Raw genomic sequence first — 21,637 nt, 5'->3', positions numbered from 1 at the left:
AAAAAAAAACACTACACAATGTGTTCAGCTATAAGCAGAAAGTACTTTTTATTCCATTCCATTTGAAAACTATTGCTCTTGTCATCAAAACAAAGGCAGTAAGGAACAAGATTTTAAGTCACATTACACTAGTTAAAAGAATTAAATTTACCAATGCCAAAAATGAGCTTTATGATGTTCACTTTAATCTCATATGAAATAGTCCAAGAAGCTGGCACAATCCAATGTGTGTCCTACATCTGCCTTTTGAGACTTGAGAAGAGGAAGATTTGGTATAGCACTGGAAAAAGGAAACGCCATGGAAATTATGTGTAAATCTGACACTTAATGTAGATTCAGGTCCTATTCAGTGCCTGAAAGTGTTATGTCTGGGACCCAAGAATTCGTCATAAGCACCAGGGTTTTTTATGGGGGTGGGGGGGCACTCAGATCAAGACAAAGAAGCAAGGAAAGAAACAATAATAACACCCCCTCCCAAGGAAGGGGAGTTCTAGTAATAGATAAATCTGTTTTTTAATGTTCATGGTCAAATCCAGACCATAGCCAAAATACTGATCCATAACCATTTGTAAAAAAAAATACATTAAGACTCTATCAATGCAGATTAAATAATTATTAGAATAATTAGCTCCTACAAGTCCATCTAGAGAATTACAGCATTATTCCTTATTTAAAAAAAACATTTGAAAACAACTATGCTAACTCAGTTAAAGGAAGGAAAATGCAAAGAAAACAGATTGAGAATGATTTATATGAATGCATAGTGCTGAAGTTAATTACAACTAACCCAATAAAATAGTGCCTTTATTATTGTACAGCAAGTAATAGCCTTAGACACAGAAAGCAGAGCTCTTTCTACTCTTTTTCGTATGCTCAGTCCCACAGCACACTACATTAAGAATTAAATAAGTTGTAAATATGCCATACAGAAACAGCAGTTTTTAACTAAAAGCAGAAGACTCCCCTGCTGTTTAACCATTCTGTGTATTCCACTCTGAGCAGGCTTCCTATAAACTGGTGTTATATTGTTGTGCAGTAAATACCTGAAATTACCTTATAATGAGTATTTAATTTTAATACTTAAATAGAGAATTCAAGGCCACAATGAACTTTTGTACAAACTGCAGAGGTACTACTTTTTATCTTTCAAAAGAAATAAGCACTAATTTCATACAGCCATACCATGTATTGATAAAATTATCGTGTTTTAAATACAAACTTCTTTCCTTCCAGCATAAAGTTTTCTTTCAAAGCCATATGGTGCATATGTTTGTAAAACATAGCACACTCACAAAATTCAATATTTATTCATTTCACAAGATTTATACATTGCTTTATCATAATAAAACCTCAAAGCAGTTTACAAAAAGAATAAAACATAATTGTAATTAAAAACCCAGTTAAAGGCATTTAAAACTAAATAATTATATCAAGGACAAGCTAAAAACCAGATCAGAGGTAGAGTACAGTGGTCTTAGCTAGGACCTCTGAACAAAAATATATTTTGCTGATGGCATGATTCATTGGGTAAGCATCACATCAAACATCCAAATGATTCAACCACAGGAACAAAACTTTTTGTTGTTGTTAAAAGGTGTGGCATTTACTGTAACAACTTCATGATGAGTACCAGCACCTATTTTTTTCTAGAAGAAGAAAAAAAGCACTGCCTACAACCAAGCTGGTGCCAAATATATTGCTCTGCTTTCCTTTGCACCACATCAGCAAAGCTGAGAGTGGGTTATTGTTATCTGGGCAGCCCATAACATCCATACACACCACCCAAGCTTCTGCTCCAGAGAGATCAGCCCAGTGCTGCTAACACAGCAGTTGACTTCACCCCCAGAAGCACATCACATTGTCTCTAGAGACAAACAGATGGCATCAGTGACCACCTGTGAGCAATCAGCAGGCAAATGAACAAAGGTAATTAACCACGCTTAATATTAAAACTAGCATGAGAATCAAGTTGGCCAGACACCTCTTTTGAATTAAATATTAACTCTTCTCTGTTTGAAAACAAAACGAAAACTGGACGCCAAAAACTGAACACAAACATTCTGCTCTGAGTGCAACTAATATTGTATATCATATCACTAATAAAGTTAGGAGGAAGAATGTCCTCTCAACATCAGACACTGTAACTATGGTTGGAGGCCAACATATGCCTATTCGCTCTTGCAAGGCCCAATTTAAACCTGCCACACAGCTTTCATTTGCCCATGCCAGTGCTCTGCACTGCCAGCTTCTAGTTTAAAATGGCACTTCCCTTGGCTGCTGTCCCATATGTAAGCATCCTAAATAGGCCAGCAATCTGTGAGTCTGGCAGACACAATGGTAGCATGCTAAAGCTGAACATGCAGAGGCTGGTGCATGTAGTAAATACTTTTTAAACACAGCCATCTGTGTGGAAAGCCTACACAGGTAAGTGATTTATATGTTGCAGTATCAGGTTTAAAATCAAGCCTGGGTAGCAAGAAACTATCTAAATTGCCTCAAAATAACTGCTCCCACATTTATAATTGGTGTAAAAAGCGCACAATTGCTACCACACTCTAGACTTTCTATCCTACGGCCAGTCAGCTTGCATCCATTCCCCTAGTCTAGCCCCTTTTTCCTAAGCTCTCAAATTAAACAGAAAAGCTGTAAAACAGCAGGTTCTCAAATTAAAGCACACTTTATGTTCAGGGGTCTCCACACTTATAGGCTGACTTCCTGTCAGGAAGAGCTCTATTTCACTGCCTAGCCCAATCAGCAGGGAGCTCAAAGAATTAAGTGCCAGTTGATATTACTTTGTTTTACATTTACCACCCATGAGAATATTGTTCAAAGATCCAGTTAGAAAACCAGCATGGTACCATCCTTCTGACTAGACTGCCAAACCACAGGGTGTGCTCTCTTAGCACAAAATTCACCTTAAATGGTTGGGTTTTTTTAAGTCCTAGTGTGCGAATGAAGCAATAGGATGCCTTGAGGTTTGAGGGGGGGGGATGGGGCCCTTGCTTCTGCAGCTAAATTATGACCTTTTAGTTCTTAACATCTGCAGTGGGATACTTTAACTTAAAATTGTTCTGCTATTTTGCCCCCGCCCCCACCAAATAAAACCCCTTACTGAAAATACTGAATTTATATATATATTAGAATAATGCAATTTTTCAAGAGTGGTCACTAAAATAATTAAGGGAAATTGAAGCATGTGTGCACACACCAAACAGCAGGACTACATATCTGTAATTTACCTATGTTAAAGTACTGCTTTGTTTTGCATATGTTCCTTCAAATGTGTAACTGTTTCTGGCGTTCTGGTCTCCAACATCCTTTAAGCACAGAGAATCTTATCTTGAACACTACACAATGTTTAGAGTTGACCAGTTAGGCTAGTCTAGAAAAATCTTCACTCTGATGAATCTAAATGTACGTTTCCTACTCAGGATCAAAGTTTTCTCTTTTGGGGTGTGGGGGTGGGAATATTCCGCAAGTTTGAAGAAGAAGCAAATAGGCTGCATGTGCTTGGTGCCTCTATGTTTGATCAAGAAACTCTTTTCCACCTCCCAGCCCCCATTGGAGTGCTTTTGACAGCATTGAGATTCCTACATTCCAATGTGAAACAGAGAGGAAGTTGTGCTCACGTCACTACGATAATTCACTCTGAATAATTATCTTTTTGGAATTCAAACATGAGAAGGAAAGGGCCCCCATCTGAATTTCCAAATCAGCGTCATTGCTTTATAAACATGGCATTTGTGTTCAACCTCCACAGACTTTCCCGGAATTCTAAGGCAGTGTTTATAATAGACCCTTTAAAAAACCCACACATTTAAACAAATTAGGGAGTTTTTATTTCCAACTAGATATTCTGCTATGCCAGGTTGGGAACCTGCGGCCCTCCAATTAGACTACAACTCCCATCTGCCCCAGCCAGCATGCTCAATGGTTAGAGATGATGGAAATTTAGTATAGCAACATCTGTAAGGTCACAGGTTCCCATTCCTGTCCTGTGTTGAAGAAACTGAACTCTGCTATTTTCCAAGTAAGCGGTTTAGCAGAAGGCAGAAACACACAGGAGGTCCCACATAGTGAAACCAGTTGTCCAAGTAAGTAAGTAAGTTACGACTTTGTAAAAGGTTGTCTGTAGCATAAGGGAGAGGGAGGAGACGAGAATGGTATGTCCTGAATGTCCCATTCAACAGCCCTCATATTGGAAGCATTTCTCAGAGAAATCAATGACTTAAATGTATGTATGATTGAGCAGGAGATGTGCCATGCACCAAACCTCACATAACACACACAGCTTCTTGCTAAGTAAGACTTTAAGTTACAAGAATTTGAAATTGTCCTTTTGCTACCACTTTTCATTTCTGGGTGAACATTCTGGTACCAAATCAGAACTATAGCCTAATCCTGGATTTCTTTATTGATTTCTATGGGCATTTTCACTTTCAACCCAGAGATAATATAACATGGATTTTGCAATGTGAACCTTGAAATTATCTATCCAGACAAAGGAGCTTCTCAGAATGTTTATTCTCTATAGTTCATAGTCACCTATGTTTTGAAAAGGTTTGGATGCTTGCCGCAGGGGTCGTACCCAAGATTTCAATGATGTGATTGTTACATGAAAGTTGCATATGGGTCCCCTTGAGTTGAGATCTTGTAAGCAATTAGGCTACTCAGATAAGTATAATAGATCACAAAAGCCTTGCCCTGAGTAAGTACCTTAGCTCATCACTATGTTTTTTTTTAGTTACAGGTGTGTCCACACCCAGCCATGAGCAATTTCATAGGAACCTGAGACACAGATTTTTCCAGGCAGCATGTCAAATAGTCAAGGTATTTTATTAGGAGTCACTTAAGTGCAGATTTCTGACTCCTTTTCATGCATTAAGTAAGTGTTCATAATCCTGACTAGGATACTGTACAAGAATTAAAAACAAAAACAAAAAACACAATGGGTCTACTGCACACTTTCTAGCGGAGCAAGGATTTTACTTCTTATAGCTGAAAGTTGAGGGCTTACTCTAAATCAGATCATCTGAAGTAAAAATGCTGATCTTACATGAGAGTCTCATGAGTGGTTCTTGCTCTTCCACCACCTATACAAAAGTCTTTTCCTTTGCAATTGTAAGAGTTACATAGAACTTTCACCCATTAATTCAAAGTAATCTGAAAATAATAGTTTTAATCCAAAGGAACAGAATACAGTACAGATAGGATGGCAGAACTCACAGCCTTTTCTGGATGCATCATACGCACCACTTGATATCCTCTCCAAAAAAGGGTTTAAAATACAAATAGATGCGCAACATCGAACACAAATATTTTAGAGCAGAGAGTATTTTAAAAGATTGAATTTTAATAAGCTTCGGTACAATTAATTCAGAGAAATAGCTCAGTTAATAGATCTGATAAATAAATCATTGTGTACATGGGAATGTTCACTTACACACACTTGAATCTGTATGTGCAACCCTACAGAAATCAGCAGTGTTTTTACTCCAAATAGAATATAACAATACCTTGTATAAGAATGGTGTACTACAGTAGCAAAGAAGTAGCTCTACATACATTAAGGACATGATTCATTTAAAGGAAACACGATGCTGAGGATTCCATTCGTTTGGCTGTTTTAATTACTTGGGCAGGAAGCTGGGCCCAGACTAGATGGTATTTCTAGTTTCAATGTACTATATGCATTTCTGATAAATGGGAAAAGAATAGATGACCTGGCAGAAGGCTCAGACAATAACATGTGATTTACAGGACATAAATGCAGCTACTATAAGATTTATCTGACAGCCCTCTACGATAGTGGACTGTTGAGTATCCGATGGAATGATTTCTAGTCTGGAAAGTCTACTACTGAGTAGCCATACACATTATTTATTTATTAGATGTTTTGGGTTGAAACCATTTTTAAATGATGCACTTCACAATGCTCAGCCATAAATTTAGCTTTAAACTCTGGAGGGGAGGTAGTGTTATTGGAATGTATGTCAGACTGAATTAGGATGAGCAACACAATGCTTTTATAAAGTGGCCTTGAATGCAACGCTGAGTCCTTCAAAAATGATATTAATGTCAAATAAGCAGGAACACTTTTCTGTTAATATTAAATGCAGAATTCCTTATGTTGCAATAGTTAGATATTCAGTGTCAGAACTGAATGCCACTTTAAAAAGTGCTTTAGGATGTTGGGTTATTTTTGTACATTCAGCTGGCTTGTTAGGCAGAGCAAAGCAATACTATGTTAAACAACTTGAAATTTTGCCCACGGGTGGGGGGGGGGACTAAGACACTCCAAAGATACTGGTCAAACATAAGACAGTGAAATACTGCTGAATAAAATGGATTTTTTTTCTACTGTACTACAATACAGAATAATCTTACAAGACCCTCAACAAAAGTTGTAGTCTTGTCTTTTTTAATCCATGTAAAAATAATGAACTTTTTTTCTCAAACCACAGGTATTTGGGAAATGATGTGTCAGACAAAGCCTAACAGTAAAGCAAGACTAATAGGTATGAGTAAATAATATTTTGAGAGAATTACTGATTAATATTAGGTACATATCACAAAAGTATTAATCAAAGCAGAGATCTAATTTAGCATCATGTCCAACAAATTTGTAAAGTTTTAAATCATGCTTGCAGATGCTTATTTGTGACTACTTTGTATTATTTATGTGATTAAAAACTAGTTTTTGACCTGATCTTTCGATCTTTGGCACTCCTTCCTCTCCATCTCTTCTTTAAAAAAATTAATTAAACTTTTAGCAAGAGGGTCGCTTCACTTCCCCCCTCCCTTGTCCCACAAAAAGAAAAAAATCAATCAAACTCAACCCCATCTCCTTCCAGTATCTGTAAAATGTCGAGCTGAAATTCAATTTCATATCTCTCAAGCTTTCATGTAGCAACAGACAGTTTACCTCTTAAGAAAATAAATCACTTCTGTGATTGCCATACTGACCTCTCTGAATTAGGAAAATTCAAAGTGAAAAATGTAATTATCACCCCAGATCAAATCTGTATACATCTGGAGCTAATTTGATTTCTTACACCACTTTTGCACAGTCAACGAAATATTTCAGCTATTCTTTGGTATGAAAGGATGTTATGGGTTTGGTTTGCTGTATTGGTTTATTTCAAGTATTTCATATAAAACCTGATGTTTCACTGCTACCAACTCAACTAACCCATTGCCGTATTCTAACATTAGATTACCATTAAAACAGCACTGTGACATGTATGACAAATAGGCACATTAGAGCATGTCATTTATTCCATTTTAGATTGCATCAGTACCAACACTATCCAGTGTGGAGACACACAGCAGTTCTCAAGGTATACTTCGTTTTGCTTTTTTGAGCCAAGAAACAATGGGGAGATCAGGACGTAACTGAAACTTTGTTATTTTTTCCCAGTATACAGTAAGGGGCATTTTAACCCAAATAATTTTTATGCATTGAGTGCTAATGTTCAAAATGCATTTCAAGTAGTATATCTACACTTCGGAAGATGACATTTTTTAAAACACACAAACAAACCCTGTTGTGGAAAACAAGAACTGAAATTGGATGAAAACTCTAGATTTTTGCCAAGTTAAGTAGCACATAACAAGCTTCTATGCATTCCAAGAAGAGGAGGAGGAAGAGGAGGAGGAGGAAGCAATTCTGTCAACATGGTTCTGACTACATCACTGAATAATAAGGCAACTAGAAACATAACTGGCTCTTCACTAGTTCATTGCAAAAATCCATTAGGTGTAATCTCCAGAAGTAATTGTTTTTATTGCACTTTATTGTCAATGCAGGTTATTGATTTTTCACACCTTCTATGATTCTTTCATTTGTATTCATGAAATGTCCATCAGCACAGTCTAAATACATTTGGCAATATAAGCACTAAAACGAATAAATCGATGTAAAAAAAACATTAATTTTACATTATCCTTATTCGTCAGGCAAGTAAACCATAAGGGCTTTAAATGAAGGTCAAAGGTTTTGAAATGGGTCAAAACCCTTGACCTCTAGACCAATAACCTTCCCATTAAAAAAGGCTATTTTAAAGTTTTAAGTAGGGGAATTTACTACCAGGAAGGTATCATTTTTAAAACGCCAAAAAGAAAAGCTCGATAGAAACCTCATATATAATTACAATGGAGAAATCTAGGAGATGAGTAAAGTGCTATTTGATCTACTACATACTATTATTTGTTGACAACTCTAATTTTTCAGATTAGATTTTCTGTTAATCAAAGTGAAGTGTAACACTGATTTTCAGAGCAGCAGACATACTGTGTTTCACAGATCAGAAAATTCAAATAGATGGCAACTGTGGTTCAGTTTTTCCCTCAAGCTAATAAAAAGTGACCAGTAAGGAACACCATATATTTTAGAGTTTTTTTTACAAATACAAAAAGCCAAAACCTTTTCTTCCAACATATCTGAAATACAATTATACTAAATCCATGTCAAAATCTTTATTTCACAGATTGACCTGCTTAAACATAAAGTTACTTAATCTAATGTATGCACCATTATTAAAATACTAGAAAAGGTTAAGGAAACCAAAATTTTAGGACATTATCTAACTGATCACATGAGATCAACTAGTTCCTATAAAGCATTCATCTTCAGCTGCTGGGTCATACCCTACTCTAATAAGGATGCTTTTTGGACCACTATGCATTTTGGACCTTTTTCTTAAGAGATGGCAAAAGGGAAAGGGAAATATTGGGGGGGGGGGAGAAAGGACAATCATATATGGGGGAAAAATTAAAAGTAGGGCCTCATGATGTAGGTGAATCCAGAAAGGTCAAAGACTACTGCTCCAAATCATAATTGCAATTGTAAAGGATTTTTTTTAGCAGCAACTCACACTCAAATCAATTGTAACCCACCTGAGAACAAAGTAGCATGACCAGCTCCACAACAGAACTACTAGATTTCATGCACACCAAACCTAAAGAAGAAGAAAAATAGAAAAGATATATAGTGATCTACTTGGGTTTATGTTGCAATTCATATTTAGTACCTCCTGGAAATCCTACCCAAGAGTCTATTTTGTTAGTATTCTCTCTGTATTGTCAGTATGGTTTATATTAACAAAAGGAGAAATCTTACAGCTTCAATTTGTTTAAGCATTCAATCCTAATATATCAGTATAAAACATGCTAAAAGCAGGCACCAGTTTTAATCACTGCCATGCAGTATTTTGATATAAAATGATGCCTTGGAGCTATTTAGCTGAGATTACATAAATATTTGTGTTCCAAGTTAATAAATGCATACATAGCATATGGTATATTGATTTATAGTACTTACATTTCTTCACCTTGGAGTGGGTTGATCATTATATATGCAGAGAAGGGAAATGGCTCTATGACCTTTGCTTTCTCCATTGAGCTCTCTCCCTCCAGCCCTCCAGCTATCAATCAAGTTTCCATTTTGTTTCATGGCAGCAGACATCCCAAACACTCTTATTAGTACTTTGACCCTTGACCCTCACCTAAACCTTAGGGGGGAGGGGAGTGCAAGCAGTACCTATACATTTGTGATTAGTTTATAAACTAATTTGGTTATTATTAGCGATTCACACTTCATACTAGTTTCCTAGTATAATGTGAAAAGGTGTTATCACAGCCTAAGATGGTAGAGTTTCTAGTCATTAACCTGTGCTTCCACATATTTAGAACTGTTTTGGTTTGGTTTTGCTCCTCTTTCGGATCAATTATTAATAAAACTAGAAAAGCTAACTAAGTCAGCAATAGTCAGCATTTAGTGGGTTAGAAAAATATAAAGTCAATAGAGCTAAAGCTTTAAGGCACCTTTTTACTCATATTCTTCTAAACAAGATGTCACAACAATGTAGCTCCCACTGTAAGCACCATACCTAAAAACATAAAACCAGAAACTGGCCACTCACAATGCAATGCAATATAGTCTGCACATCTGTTTCACCATCACACATTGGAATATACAAACCTTTTCAAAAAGACGACTGCTGTAAAATTTAACTACTTGTATTAGAAACAGTTGCTGAAATTCATTCAAGAACCAAATGTTGGTTCTGGAAATACCCACAACAGCCACATTCGAACATAACAGTAAGCCAAGGGCCTAAACCAGGCATCCCCAAACTTCGGCCCTCCAGATGTTTTGGACTACAGTTCCCATCATGCCTGACCACTGGTCCTGTTAGCTAGGGATCATGGGAGTTGTAGGCCAAAACATCTGGAGGGTCGCCATTTGGGGGTGCCTGGCCTAAACTAAACTGCATGAGCTGCATGCTGGTACACTCAGCATGATCACTAGTAATATTCCCTTCTCCTGGCGTGAGTAGGTAAGTAAAGTAGGGAAAGCTTAGTGTTATATCTAAACCTGGGGTCATGGTTTGTGTGCCCTAAGAAACCACAACTGCTAAACAGGTTTAAACCATGTTTAGCAGTTTGTTGTTGGCTTACTGGCTGTCAATTGTTAGGACAGAGCAAGGCGCGATCCCAGGTTCAGATGAATGCTAAGCTGTTCCCTTCCATGTTTGTTTATTGCTCATGCCAATAAACGGAGTGATCAGGCTGCATACACCAGCATGTGCACAGTATTGTTTATCAAGCCAAGAACTGTGGCTTACTAATAGGTGAAAGCATACTTGATATGTACAAAATCTTGTTTCAGGAATTTTACAACACAGGAAAGCGTTTTAAGACTTCTTCTAAAATGGGCAAGCCAATTAACATTCTGCATTGAACAGGCCTCAGTAAAGAAAGCTTTTTATTGCACATTCCTCTACTATTCTTAGTTAAATAATAACTGCATGTTCTGTGAAATGGTTGAAAGAAACCAATTATGATGGATTTTGTTACCAAATATTTATAGCTTCAAACACAAGTGTGTTACAGTACATGCATCACAGTGAAATACGCCTGTACTGAGAAACCACATATTTGTTTCTATGATCTAGGACCTACTAATGGACTTCCAATTGCCTTGAAGTGTTCTCCTCTCCAACAAAAGAGTGCCACATGTGTCACTCACTTTACCCCCATGGAAGTTGTTATGTGCTCTAATTCGGAGGCATGGTAGAAGTTACTGGAAGAATCACAGAAACTAGACACCTAAATGAAAAATGGGCATTGAAACTGGCAAAGGGGAAAATCAACACTGTGAATGATTGTATGCTAAGAATCAATCCAGGAAAGAAGAACAAGCCCTTTAAACCAAATTGTCTAGTTCACAAATCATTTCTGCCTCCTAATATTATATCTTAATTCTGCCCAGCAAAAGACCACCATCTGCCTGCTTTGTTATAAGGCAAGTTTCTCTGTGCAAATCAGTCTCAGATGTTCAAGGGTACTGTGTGTTTCCTGCTCTCCTGTTTCTCTAGAAACTGCCTTTCCCTCTCATGTTTTTCTACTCTACAAATTGCTTCTCTTGAACTTTTTTGCACAAAGTTTTTCTTATTCATTCAATCTGCAAAATACTGAAGAGAACCTGCTCTCAGCCTCTTTGATATTAAAACTATACAATACCTTACATTGATCAACTTGATACACTTGGCTGCTTCAACCTTTGAAACTGACAGCGTATCTAGATCATACAGACTTTTTGCTGGACACGCAATGCTAAATACATTTTCTCCCCCCTTTAAAATCAGAACAAAACCCATGCCATCATATGCAAGAAGGAATTTTGCTCTTTAAAAGGCACTAAGGCTATTCAATAGTCACAAAGGAATAGAAGAACTGGTTTAATCTAATCTAATATCCTATTTATGGCATTGATAAAGATAAGATGCTTCAGTCAAAGGCAAAAGTTCAACAACAATTCTAGTCTACCAGTGAACTTGAATTCTTGTTAAACTTTGCCTATGAATACTGTTGAAAAATTATAGCCTTTTTTTTTTTAAGGCTAATGCCACCCAATACTGTTCTGATTCCTACCTCCTACAACTTGTAGCAGGGATGGGGAACCTGTTGCCATCCAGATGTTGTTGCACTCTAATTCCCATCAGTCTAGCCAGCATGATGATGGAAGTTATAAGCTCAAGAGTATCTGGAGGGTCAGATGTTCCCCATCACTGACTAAGACACCTAGAATGATGGCAAGGGCATCTCAACCGGAAACACTGAGAACCAGGCTGGTGAAGTATACAAGCCCTTCTGAGTCTAGAATGGCTGTAAAATGAAGGCAATGCAGCTACAATAGGCTACATCTTTGATATAATGGAGTAATGGCAGAGAAGGAGAACAAGAGAGAGGATTGGCTATGAGAAGAACCAATTTTAAAAGACCATTAGAGGAGGAGAAGTGGATGGAAGGAAGAGCTTATCAGATAACAGGCATCCCCAGACTTGCCCCTGCAGATGTTTTGGGACAATTGCCATCATCCCTAGCTAACAGGACCAGGGATGATGGGAGTTGTAGTCCCAAAACATCTGTAGGGCCGATTTTGGGGATGCCTGAGATAGAACCAGGGCATTTAAGTTCCTGGGGAGGATGAAAGACTGGGAGGCAGGTAGTTGTGCATGTACACTGGAGTTCTCAGCACCCACTTTCTTAATGCAGATCCTTACACCCTACAAAAAGGCTAATTCTTAGAGACTGTCCTTTTTAGTATTTGATGTAGCACGAGGGTCTGCAACAGGAACAGGGGGGGAAAAATGACAACTCCAATGTGTATACAGTGGTACCTCGGTTTAAGTATACAATTGGCTCCAGAAGTCTGTACTCAACCTGAAGTGTACTTAACCTGAAGCGAACTTTCCCATTGAAAGTAATGGAAAGTGGATTAATCCATTCCAGACGGTCCGCAGAGTACTCAACCTGAAGTGTACTTAACCTGAGGTATGACTGTAATTGGTTCTGGAAGTCCGTACTTAACCTGAAACGTACTTAACCTGAAGCGAACTTTCCCATTGAAAGTAATGGAAAGTGGATTAATCCGTTCCCTATGGGTCCAAGGAGTACTTAAACTGAAAGTACTCAAACCGAAGCATACTTAACTGAGGTATGACTGTATATGAACCTTATATACACATGAACCTTTGGAGATCCTAACCATAGTAGATGAAAAACAATCCAATGTTTTTGATAATAGAATACTGTATAATAGAAGCAAGTTAATAGGAAAATTCTAGTATGATTTGGGTATTGCTTAAAGAATTCCATTACGTAAAAAGTAACATTAAAACTTCACCCTTCTTGCATTTTTAAGTATTAAAATATTTAACCTTATAATGAATTAAAGAGGGGAACTTACTTGTACCTTCTATCAGTAGCTCTTGCCCATGGCTACCCAAAAGAGTACGTGACAGGAAAGGAGCAAAATCCACAAATATCTCTCTCAGAAGAGGGGCAGCCTTTTCCAAAGCATGCTCAAGCCTTTCTGTAATGCTAAGAGATTGACAAGGTTGAAGAGGGGGACCCCAGGAAGCTAAAATGCTGCAAGAATATGAATATATGCACACAAAAGTACAACAGGAGTACCCAAAACAGTTGCTAAACACCGCTGTGCTTTATTTCTTTTTAAGTTACAGTAGTAGTGATAGAAATCTAAAACTTCCTATTGACCTCAAATGAAAGAGCACAATCCACTCCGAAGTGAAGAGTGAGTCCCATAATTACTTAAATAAATAGGAAAGTGATACACCCTGGTTCAAGAAAGTTAAAAGTTATTTTAAAAAAATACCTCATGTTTGAAGCAGAATCCTCAGGCACAGAAGAAACTGTAGGAACAGATGGTAATCTTGAATTTGATGATCCGCTGCCTGCAGAAGATTTTAATAGAGCTTAGATAGCATATTAGCATATGAAGCTTCCTTAAATGGATTCAGACCATGGGTCCATCTAATTCAGAGCTGTTTACTGAGACAGTACTCTGTGGTAATAGCTCTCCACAGCCTTAAGCAGAGATCTTCATTAGTTCTAGTATCCCAAGATCCTTTTAGCTCAAGATACCAGTGATTAAAATGTACATCAGTGGTGGGAAACCAGGCCATTATGACCAACCCATGCCCACCTGCCAATTGCCTGAAGTCACATATGTCGTAGGAAGGTTAAAAGGCACCTGGGCCAAAAGGAGCTTCTGAAGTGCTTATTGCGGGCACACATGCTAAACGCTGTCTGTGGTGCCCACCCCTTCCCCACAGAGAATGAGGCAAGAGACCAGAGTATGGGTTCAAATTGGCCTTAACTTTATTGAGCTTCAGAAGTGGGAAATTTGGCACAGGCCTTGGCAGGTAACCCTCTCAGCCTGTCTGGCTGGGGAAATGCTGGCTGATGAGGTGCAGTGAGAGGGGACTGCAAAGCACAAACTTACACAGCATGCCTTTCTACTAACCTCGGTCCGGGAGTTTGACCTACATGCTGCCGCTCTAGGGCCAGGGACTCCCGGTTTTGCCCTTTCACATTTTTATTTGATTTACACAGCTCCCTCTCTAGCTTTGCAACATTTGTTGCAAAGATGCTGCTTAACGAAGTTCCTTGTGCATCAGAGGCCTAGCGTTCTCACAAAGTGGGGTACAGGCTTCTTCTTTTTGTAAGCAAGTTTGCAGTACACTTTTGTTACATGGTCTACCGCAAATCAACTAGCAGTCCTCCATGTTGCTAGAAGTGTGCCTGAACCACTATAAATTCTGAACCACTGAAACAAGGTCAGCAATAAATATGAAGACATCCTGGATAACACTTGCAAACATGTTGCTGTTGCATACCCTACCACCTGCCATGACACTAGTACGGTACCTCTTTAGCATTCCATATGCAGCCATCTCTAGGCACTCAGCCTTCAGTGGTGGTGTTTCAGAAATATGTCCTCCATCACTCATATATCTTTGAAAAATAGTCTAATTTGGGGACAGGAGTGGGTTGGGAAAGAAGGGTGATACAATGCAAGGGACAATTTCATTGGGGAAAGTCAGGTCACTGACTTTTTAGACACAACAAAGGGCTAAAATAAGGATGCCAGATGCTGGGGGGGGGGATAATGGTTTGCTATTGTTCTTAGTTTCATTATGTGAGATACACACCAAAGAGAAAGTATTCCTAACCACCTTGGGTAGCTAACTTTGACAAAAAGTATGAACTGCTATCAGTTAAAACTTGCCTCAAAAAAGCCTACTAGTATTTTTGTTCAAAGTGAATAAGATAAAGTTGTTCCAATAAGAGTACACCTGTGATCTTAAAAATTTGTTTGCTCCTCGGAAACACAATTGGCAACAAATAGTAATTGGAGGGGCTGAAGCATGTAGCAGAATGGAACCTTCCTAAAGCTTCAAATATTGGGGCACGGGTGGGAACAGACCAATTCCATAGTGACCTGAACTATCAAAATAGGATGCCTCTATTTCTCCAACATATGATGGACAGACAACACAAAGCTTGAGATGTGTTTCTAATTATTATTATTTGAGGCTCTGTCCATGATTTTGTTCTGCTGTCAGTGGATAACGTTGCTCCAGTTTTTGCTGCCATGTTTCCTAATGAGTAGAAGAATGCCAGTCACAGTAAATGGCAGTGAATAGGTGGGGAATCTATAGGTCAAGAATCCATAAAAAGAGGTGCAATGAATTGTATTGTTGTAGAGTTGGAAGGGTCCACCAAGTGTCATCTAATCTAACTTCCTGCAATGCAGGAATCTTAGCTTAAGCACCCATGACATGACAGATGGCCATCCAACCTCTGCTTGAAAACCTTCAATGATGGAGAGTCCACCACCTGCCGAGGGAGTCCATCCCACTGTTGAACAGCTCTTAACACCAGAAAGTTATTCCTAACGTTTAGTCAGAATCTCCTTTATTGTAATTTGAATCCATTGATTCGGGCCCTACCCTCTGGAGCAGGAGAAAACAAGCTTGCTCCATCTTCCATGGGACAGCCCTTCAGATATTTGAAGACGGCTATCATACCATTGCTCAAGTCTTCTCTTTCTCCAGGCTAAACATACCCTACTCCCTCAACTGTTCCTCACAAGGCTTCCACACCCTTACCTGAGTCAGTCTAAGTAGAAAGTTGTGCTCATTTTCTGCTTGCGGTAGACTGCAACATGGTAGGCTGACTTTGATGCAATGCCAACATGCAGTTTAGCAATAAAACAATGGGTGATATTCAACTACGTTTTACTCAGAAACACTGAAATTAATTAATACAACTAAGTTAAGGCCATTGATTTCAATACTCTGAGTAAAACTTAGTTGAATATCACCTAATGAATCTATTTGAGTGATTGGCTCAGATACTCCCTACCACCCTCTGGCATGGCCATCAGGAGATTGGAAGACTTTCCTTCTGTTTTTAATTAATCACAGTTTCTCATGCCATCCAAACCTGGCTAGCTATGACAATTGTTAACTATGCTTAGTGGAAAGAAGCCAACGTTAAACCATAGTTTCTGAAGCTGGCTTGCTTTCACTAACCATACTTAAGATTAATCACAGTTTAGGGACACAGGTGGCGCTGTGGTCTAAACCACTGAGCCTAGGGCTTGCTGATCAGAAGGTCGGCGGTTCGAATCCCTGCAACAGGGTGAGCTCCCGTTGCTCGGTCCCAGCTCCTGCCAACCTAGCAGTTCGAAAGCACGTCAAAGTGCAAGTAGAAAAACCACTCCAGAGGGAAGGTAAATGGCATTTCCGTGAGCTGCTCTGATTTTGCCAGAAGCGGCTTAGTCATGGTAGCCACATGACCTGGAAAAACTGTCTGCAGACAAACGTCAGCTCCTTCGGCCAGTAAAGCGAGATGAGGAACGCAACCCCAGAGTCGTTCATGACTGGAGTTAACTGTCAGGGGTCCTTTACCTTTTTTAACACACTAAACTGTAGTTAATCTAAGACAATTCAAAACTTTCCAATCTCCTCGTGACCATGTCAGAGGTGGTAGTAATAGTAATGTGTATTGTAACATTTGTGCAAAAAATGCAAATCTGAAATAGTCAGCATATAATATTGCTAGAATGCTAGTAAATGACTGAAAATTTCAACAGTAGCAATTAAAATGTTTTTTAATTTGCCAAATATAGATATTACCACATATTTCAGAAGGCAACCAGTAAGTCCAAAAATATGTTTTATCAGGTTTCGGGTTTTTTAGTTGTTAAGAATCCTGACCCATCAGGATATATAACAAACTATAAATTTAAAATAAATAATGCTAAGCTATCTAAAATATCAGCCCTTGATTTTGGACATTCAGAATAACCAATACGGCTTTTAGTTACTATAACTAGCTGAACAAATAGGTTTATGATAGAAAACCTGGCACACTTCCAGCTAAAATTAAGTTTTTTATTGTAGCACATGCTGCTTCAAGTTACATTTCCCATGCAGCTAGTATCAGCTGAATAAATGCAGCAGTGAAACTCATCTGTACTTTACCTTGGAAAGGGAAAGAGAGTCCACACAATGGTCTCATCCCCAAAGTAAGCCCTCAATCAAGGCCTGCATCTTGGCAGTAATCTTAAATGATTATCACTGAATTATACTAGTTATCTCAATAGTGGCGCTGGTTTGTCTAGCTCAGTGGTTTTCAAACTTTTTTCTCTGAGCCACACTTTCAGAATAAAAATTTGCTCATGCCACACCAATACTTTTATTGACAAGAAATGGGAAACAAAAGGAAACAACAACTAGAAGTGTTAGATTTATAACATAGAACACAACTACTTTATAATATGATCATGCGACATCCATAAAGTATAAAACAATGCAGCTATATAGGAAAAATGAATCATTCCCAAAATACAATATTGATTGTCCTTAAATCTTCCAACCACAATTGCCACACTCTCCTGCCACACAAGTGTGGCACATCACACCCTTTGAGAACAACTGGTCTAGCCAGAACATTTGAAAACAACCATCTGTTTTAAACAGAGGTTGATGACATCAAATTAAGCTGAATACAAAGAAATGCTACACAAACTGAAAAAAACCCACATAGCAAAGGATTTTTATGGAAAACCCATGTGTGTCATGATTGTGGATTAGTGATTTTGCTTTTTTTTTAATTGAATTGTGGGTCACTGTTGGACAGTCTCTCTGACTTTTTGATAGCAAGAAAATACTTTAAAATGTTGTCCATCAGGGAAATTTCCCCAAAAGCACTTTTAAACAACAACAAATATTCTAATGAGGCCTATAATCTCAAGCTTTTTAAAACTGTAATCTAAGGCAACATATTTCTTTCAGCAAACAAGATAATTCAAAAATAGGCAAAGAACAAAAATGCCAGTTACATGTTATTCTGCAGAAGACTTCAAAGCAGTATTTCATGTAAAAGCTCTTTGGATAAATGCACTAAATGTAGTTTTCAACTACAGGTTTCATTTAAGGAATAGCTTTTGTGCATTTAGAGGAAAAGAGACATTTCAGAAGCATGTTTTCATCTAAAACACACATGCAAGTAAGTGCGGTAGCTACTTCAAACATGTGGAACCAAAGTGACTTATCTCTCTTATCCTTTCACTGATAAACTGGCTCCTTCAAACTGACAGTTTTACAGACATTTGCAAGGACATAAAAGAAAATGCAAATAGATCATCTGTCTCGCACCCTTCTAGTGAAAGCTTATTGTTTATTCAAGGTCCCCAAGGGTCTAAACAAATAATGTCTCTAGCAATAAACTGTCCTTAAAAGGAAGTGCTGCTCCCAAAATGCTTGCATGTCTTTGAATGTACATATGCAAAGAAAAGTGATACCTAATGTGCAGTTTAATGACAAGGCCACAGCTACTAGAAAAAGCCGCCCCCGCCTCCCTTGTCTAACAAAGTCCAGCAAGGATCAGAAACAAAGGATTTCTTTTTTAAAAGGAGTATCTAGTTAAATAATGATTTGGTTTCCTTGCTGAAAACTTTCTGGGCCAGTCTACAGGGAGTAAACAAAGAAAAACTTAAACTACTAAAGATAAATTATTATTTACTTTAAAAAAAGAAATCCTTTTCTCTATACCAAGAACTCCACAACATTATTATGCTGCAAAAACCTACCAAGCAAGCAGGGTAACATTAAGGAAACACTATGGGGCACAATAATTACTCTTCAGCATAACTCAGCAGCTGAATTGCCCAACCCAGGCTTCCTCAACCTCGGCCCTCCAGATGTTTTGGGACTACAACTCCCATGATCCCTAGCTAACAGGACCAATGGTCAGGGATGATGGGAAGTGTAGTCCCAAAACAGCTGGAGGGAGGGCCGAGTTTGGCCACCACTGCCAAACTGATAGTGGATGCCTTAAATGTTCAGTTTTACACATTCATGGCATGAAGCCTAGGCATCGCCCCATGAGCTGGCATTTATGTTCTGGGGACACCATACCTTCCTTTCATATTTGTTACTGGAGAAACTGCAACTGTTCCCCCTAGGTGGCATTTTCACTGCCATTCAGAATGTGGCTGCGTAAGTGAGCAATGTGTGGTAAAGCACAGGCACCCCCAAACTTCGGCCCTCCAAATGTTTTGGACTACAATTCCCATCTTCCCCGACCACTGGTCCTGTTAGCTGCGGATCATGGGAGTTGTAGGCCAAAATATCTGGAGGGTCGCAATTTGGGGATGCCTGGTAAAGCACCTGCTTTTCATGAAGACAGTTCTAGCTCAGTCCTTAGCATTGCTGGACAGCAATGCTGAGTTCCTTACCTGAGACCCTGGAAAGGTCTTGCAAATAGACAATTCCAGGTAGATGGACCAAGTGGCCATCCAAAGTGGCTTATGTAACCCGCCTGGTGTTCCTCATCTAAAGCATCTGAGCGTCATGGTTTCTGGGGTGGTGATTGAGGGACTTAACAAATGAACCATAAATAAGAACTACAGCACATTTATTTGCAATTTTGTTTTCCACAATTCATCTCCATTTCTCCCAACTTACCAGGAGAACCTCCCATTGCATCTGGAGCTTGGGCAGAATCCAAAGAAGAAACCACACTGACAGCATTTGTGGGCAAATTTATAGTGGATGTAGAGGCAGCCAGTGACTTCTTTGGTGCCACGACAACACTCCTATGAGGGGGGGAAACATACAATTCAAGAACCATTAAATGTTTAAGGATATCTGTGTATATTGTTATGATATTCAGATAACAAATTACGATTTTTTTCTAACGAAAACCTTTCAGCCAGGTTTGAAGGTTCATATATTACCAAATAAATAAATAAAAATTGTCCAGTAGCACCTTAGAGACCAACTAAGACATTACCGGTTTTACTTTTTGCAAGGCTATTGTTATAGAAAGTAAGATAACATCCCACATTTTTATATTAACTGCTGCAAAAGAATAGTAAACAAAAATACTGGTTATTAGAGCATAGCAGTCACCACTGGAGGCAGTGCTAGTTCAAAAATTTAAACACTTCTGCTTAAAGTACATTAAGAGAAGTACAATAGGGGAATACACATAAGAAAACTAAATCTCTTCCTCAGAATCTTCAGTTCCTTGGTAACTCATTGCAGAAATGACCTAAGAAATCAATGGCCTGTTTGTATTAATACGTCTCACATGATTACTCAAAACTGAATACAACTCCTGTTTCAGGCATCAGGGAAAAGAATATCTTTTGCATTACTAGGACATAATTATGACAAACCAATTTCAATTAAACAGTGATGCTTTATTCCAAACACCTAAAAGGCCCAGTTAAACATACGCTAAAGACACTTTTAATTGCAAGTTAGCTCCATAAACATGCAAAACCTCAGCTAATGAGCTAAAGACTACAGCTGATATATTGTGCACTCCCAGAGCAGTGCTTCCTTTTAATTACCTGGTGTTAACTATAAGCCAAAAGTCTTCAACATTCAATTTATTTAATCACATCTTCTGTTGACAGTACTGTAAGTACAGGTTGAACGTATTCCCTTAATAGCATTAAAATATATTCAGTTTCTAAATAAAGTGTGTTAAAACTAGCTCCAAGTTAACATACGATATATAAAAAAACTTTTCAACACTTTATAAACGTAATTTTGAAAAGACAATTTTTCATTGTTCTCATTTTTAAGTCCCAGTTATTATTATTATAACACTAAACCATATCCTTGATTAACTAACTGTTCTGAACACTATTCACTATAGACATGGCAGCGTGTGCCATATCATTATAAGGGTGACTGCTAATGTTAACTATACTCTAAAAGATGGAAGCAACAGCCACCTGAGCCCCAAGCCAAGAGAATGTGTTTAAAACCATGAATCCTTCTCACATATGCGTAGAGTTGCACTGAACAACTGCACTGCATAAGGAAACTAATACGAATGTGTATGTGAACTCTGGACCTGATCCTAAATTCACAAATGAGTAGTACTGAATTAAATTAAATGTGTACATAAAGACTGGGGTCATAGCTAGCCAAATTCAGTATCCTGATACTGGGAATTTATGTATGAATTAAAAACAGAAATGAGATGATTACAATAAGGATGATCAAATAGGCACCAAAAATTAGAACCTTTTAAGAACACTGGTGGGAGATTTAATATATATTTCTGCATAAGTGTCAACTACGGGATTGGCTCTTCTGGGGAGAATCCAGAAGGGACCTGCAACTAATTTGGTTAGAAACGCCAAATTTTCCCCTTGGTATCCACTCTTGAGAACAGAGCATTTTGGAGCTAGTTGTCTGACTAAATTCTCACCAGTTTCCTTAAGAAATGCCTT

The 21,637-nt window shown here is 38.2% G+C and overlaps 1 protein-coding gene across 5 annotated transcripts in view; it reads right to left on the bottom strand.

Moving 5' to 3' along the window:
- LRBA (LPS responsive beige-like anchor protein) overlaps positions 1-21,637 on the bottom strand; it is a 358,996-nt gene that overhangs the window by 243,961 nt on the left and 93,398 nt on the right. For 4 of the 5 annotated variants that reach the window (XM_035113955.3, XM_035113959.3, XM_088661093.1 and 1 more), the window contains exons 31-34: positions 19,851-19,981; positions 13,685-13,763; positions 13,256-13,389; positions 8,899-8,960 (exon numbers count right to left, since the gene is read on the bottom strand). In XM_035113955.3, the coding sequence (XP_034969846.1) occupies positions 8,899-8,960; positions 13,256-13,389; positions 13,685-13,763; positions 19,851-19,981 (406 nt within the window). The remainder of the gene's footprint in view (positions 1-8,898; positions 8,961-13,255; positions 13,390-13,684; positions 13,764-19,850; positions 19,982-21,637) is intronic. The other variant, XM_035113958.3, reaches the window with a different exon arrangement.

This window comes from Zootoca vivipara, chromosome Z1 (genome assembly GCF_965207765.1).
Source record: "Zootoca vivipara chromosome Z1, rZooViv2.hap1.1, whole genome shotgun sequence".
Classification (NCBI taxonomy): Eukaryota; Metazoa; Chordata; class Lepidosauria; order Squamata; family Lacertidae; genus Zootoca; species Zootoca vivipara.
This window is presented reverse-complemented; position numbering and strand designations above follow the sequence as displayed.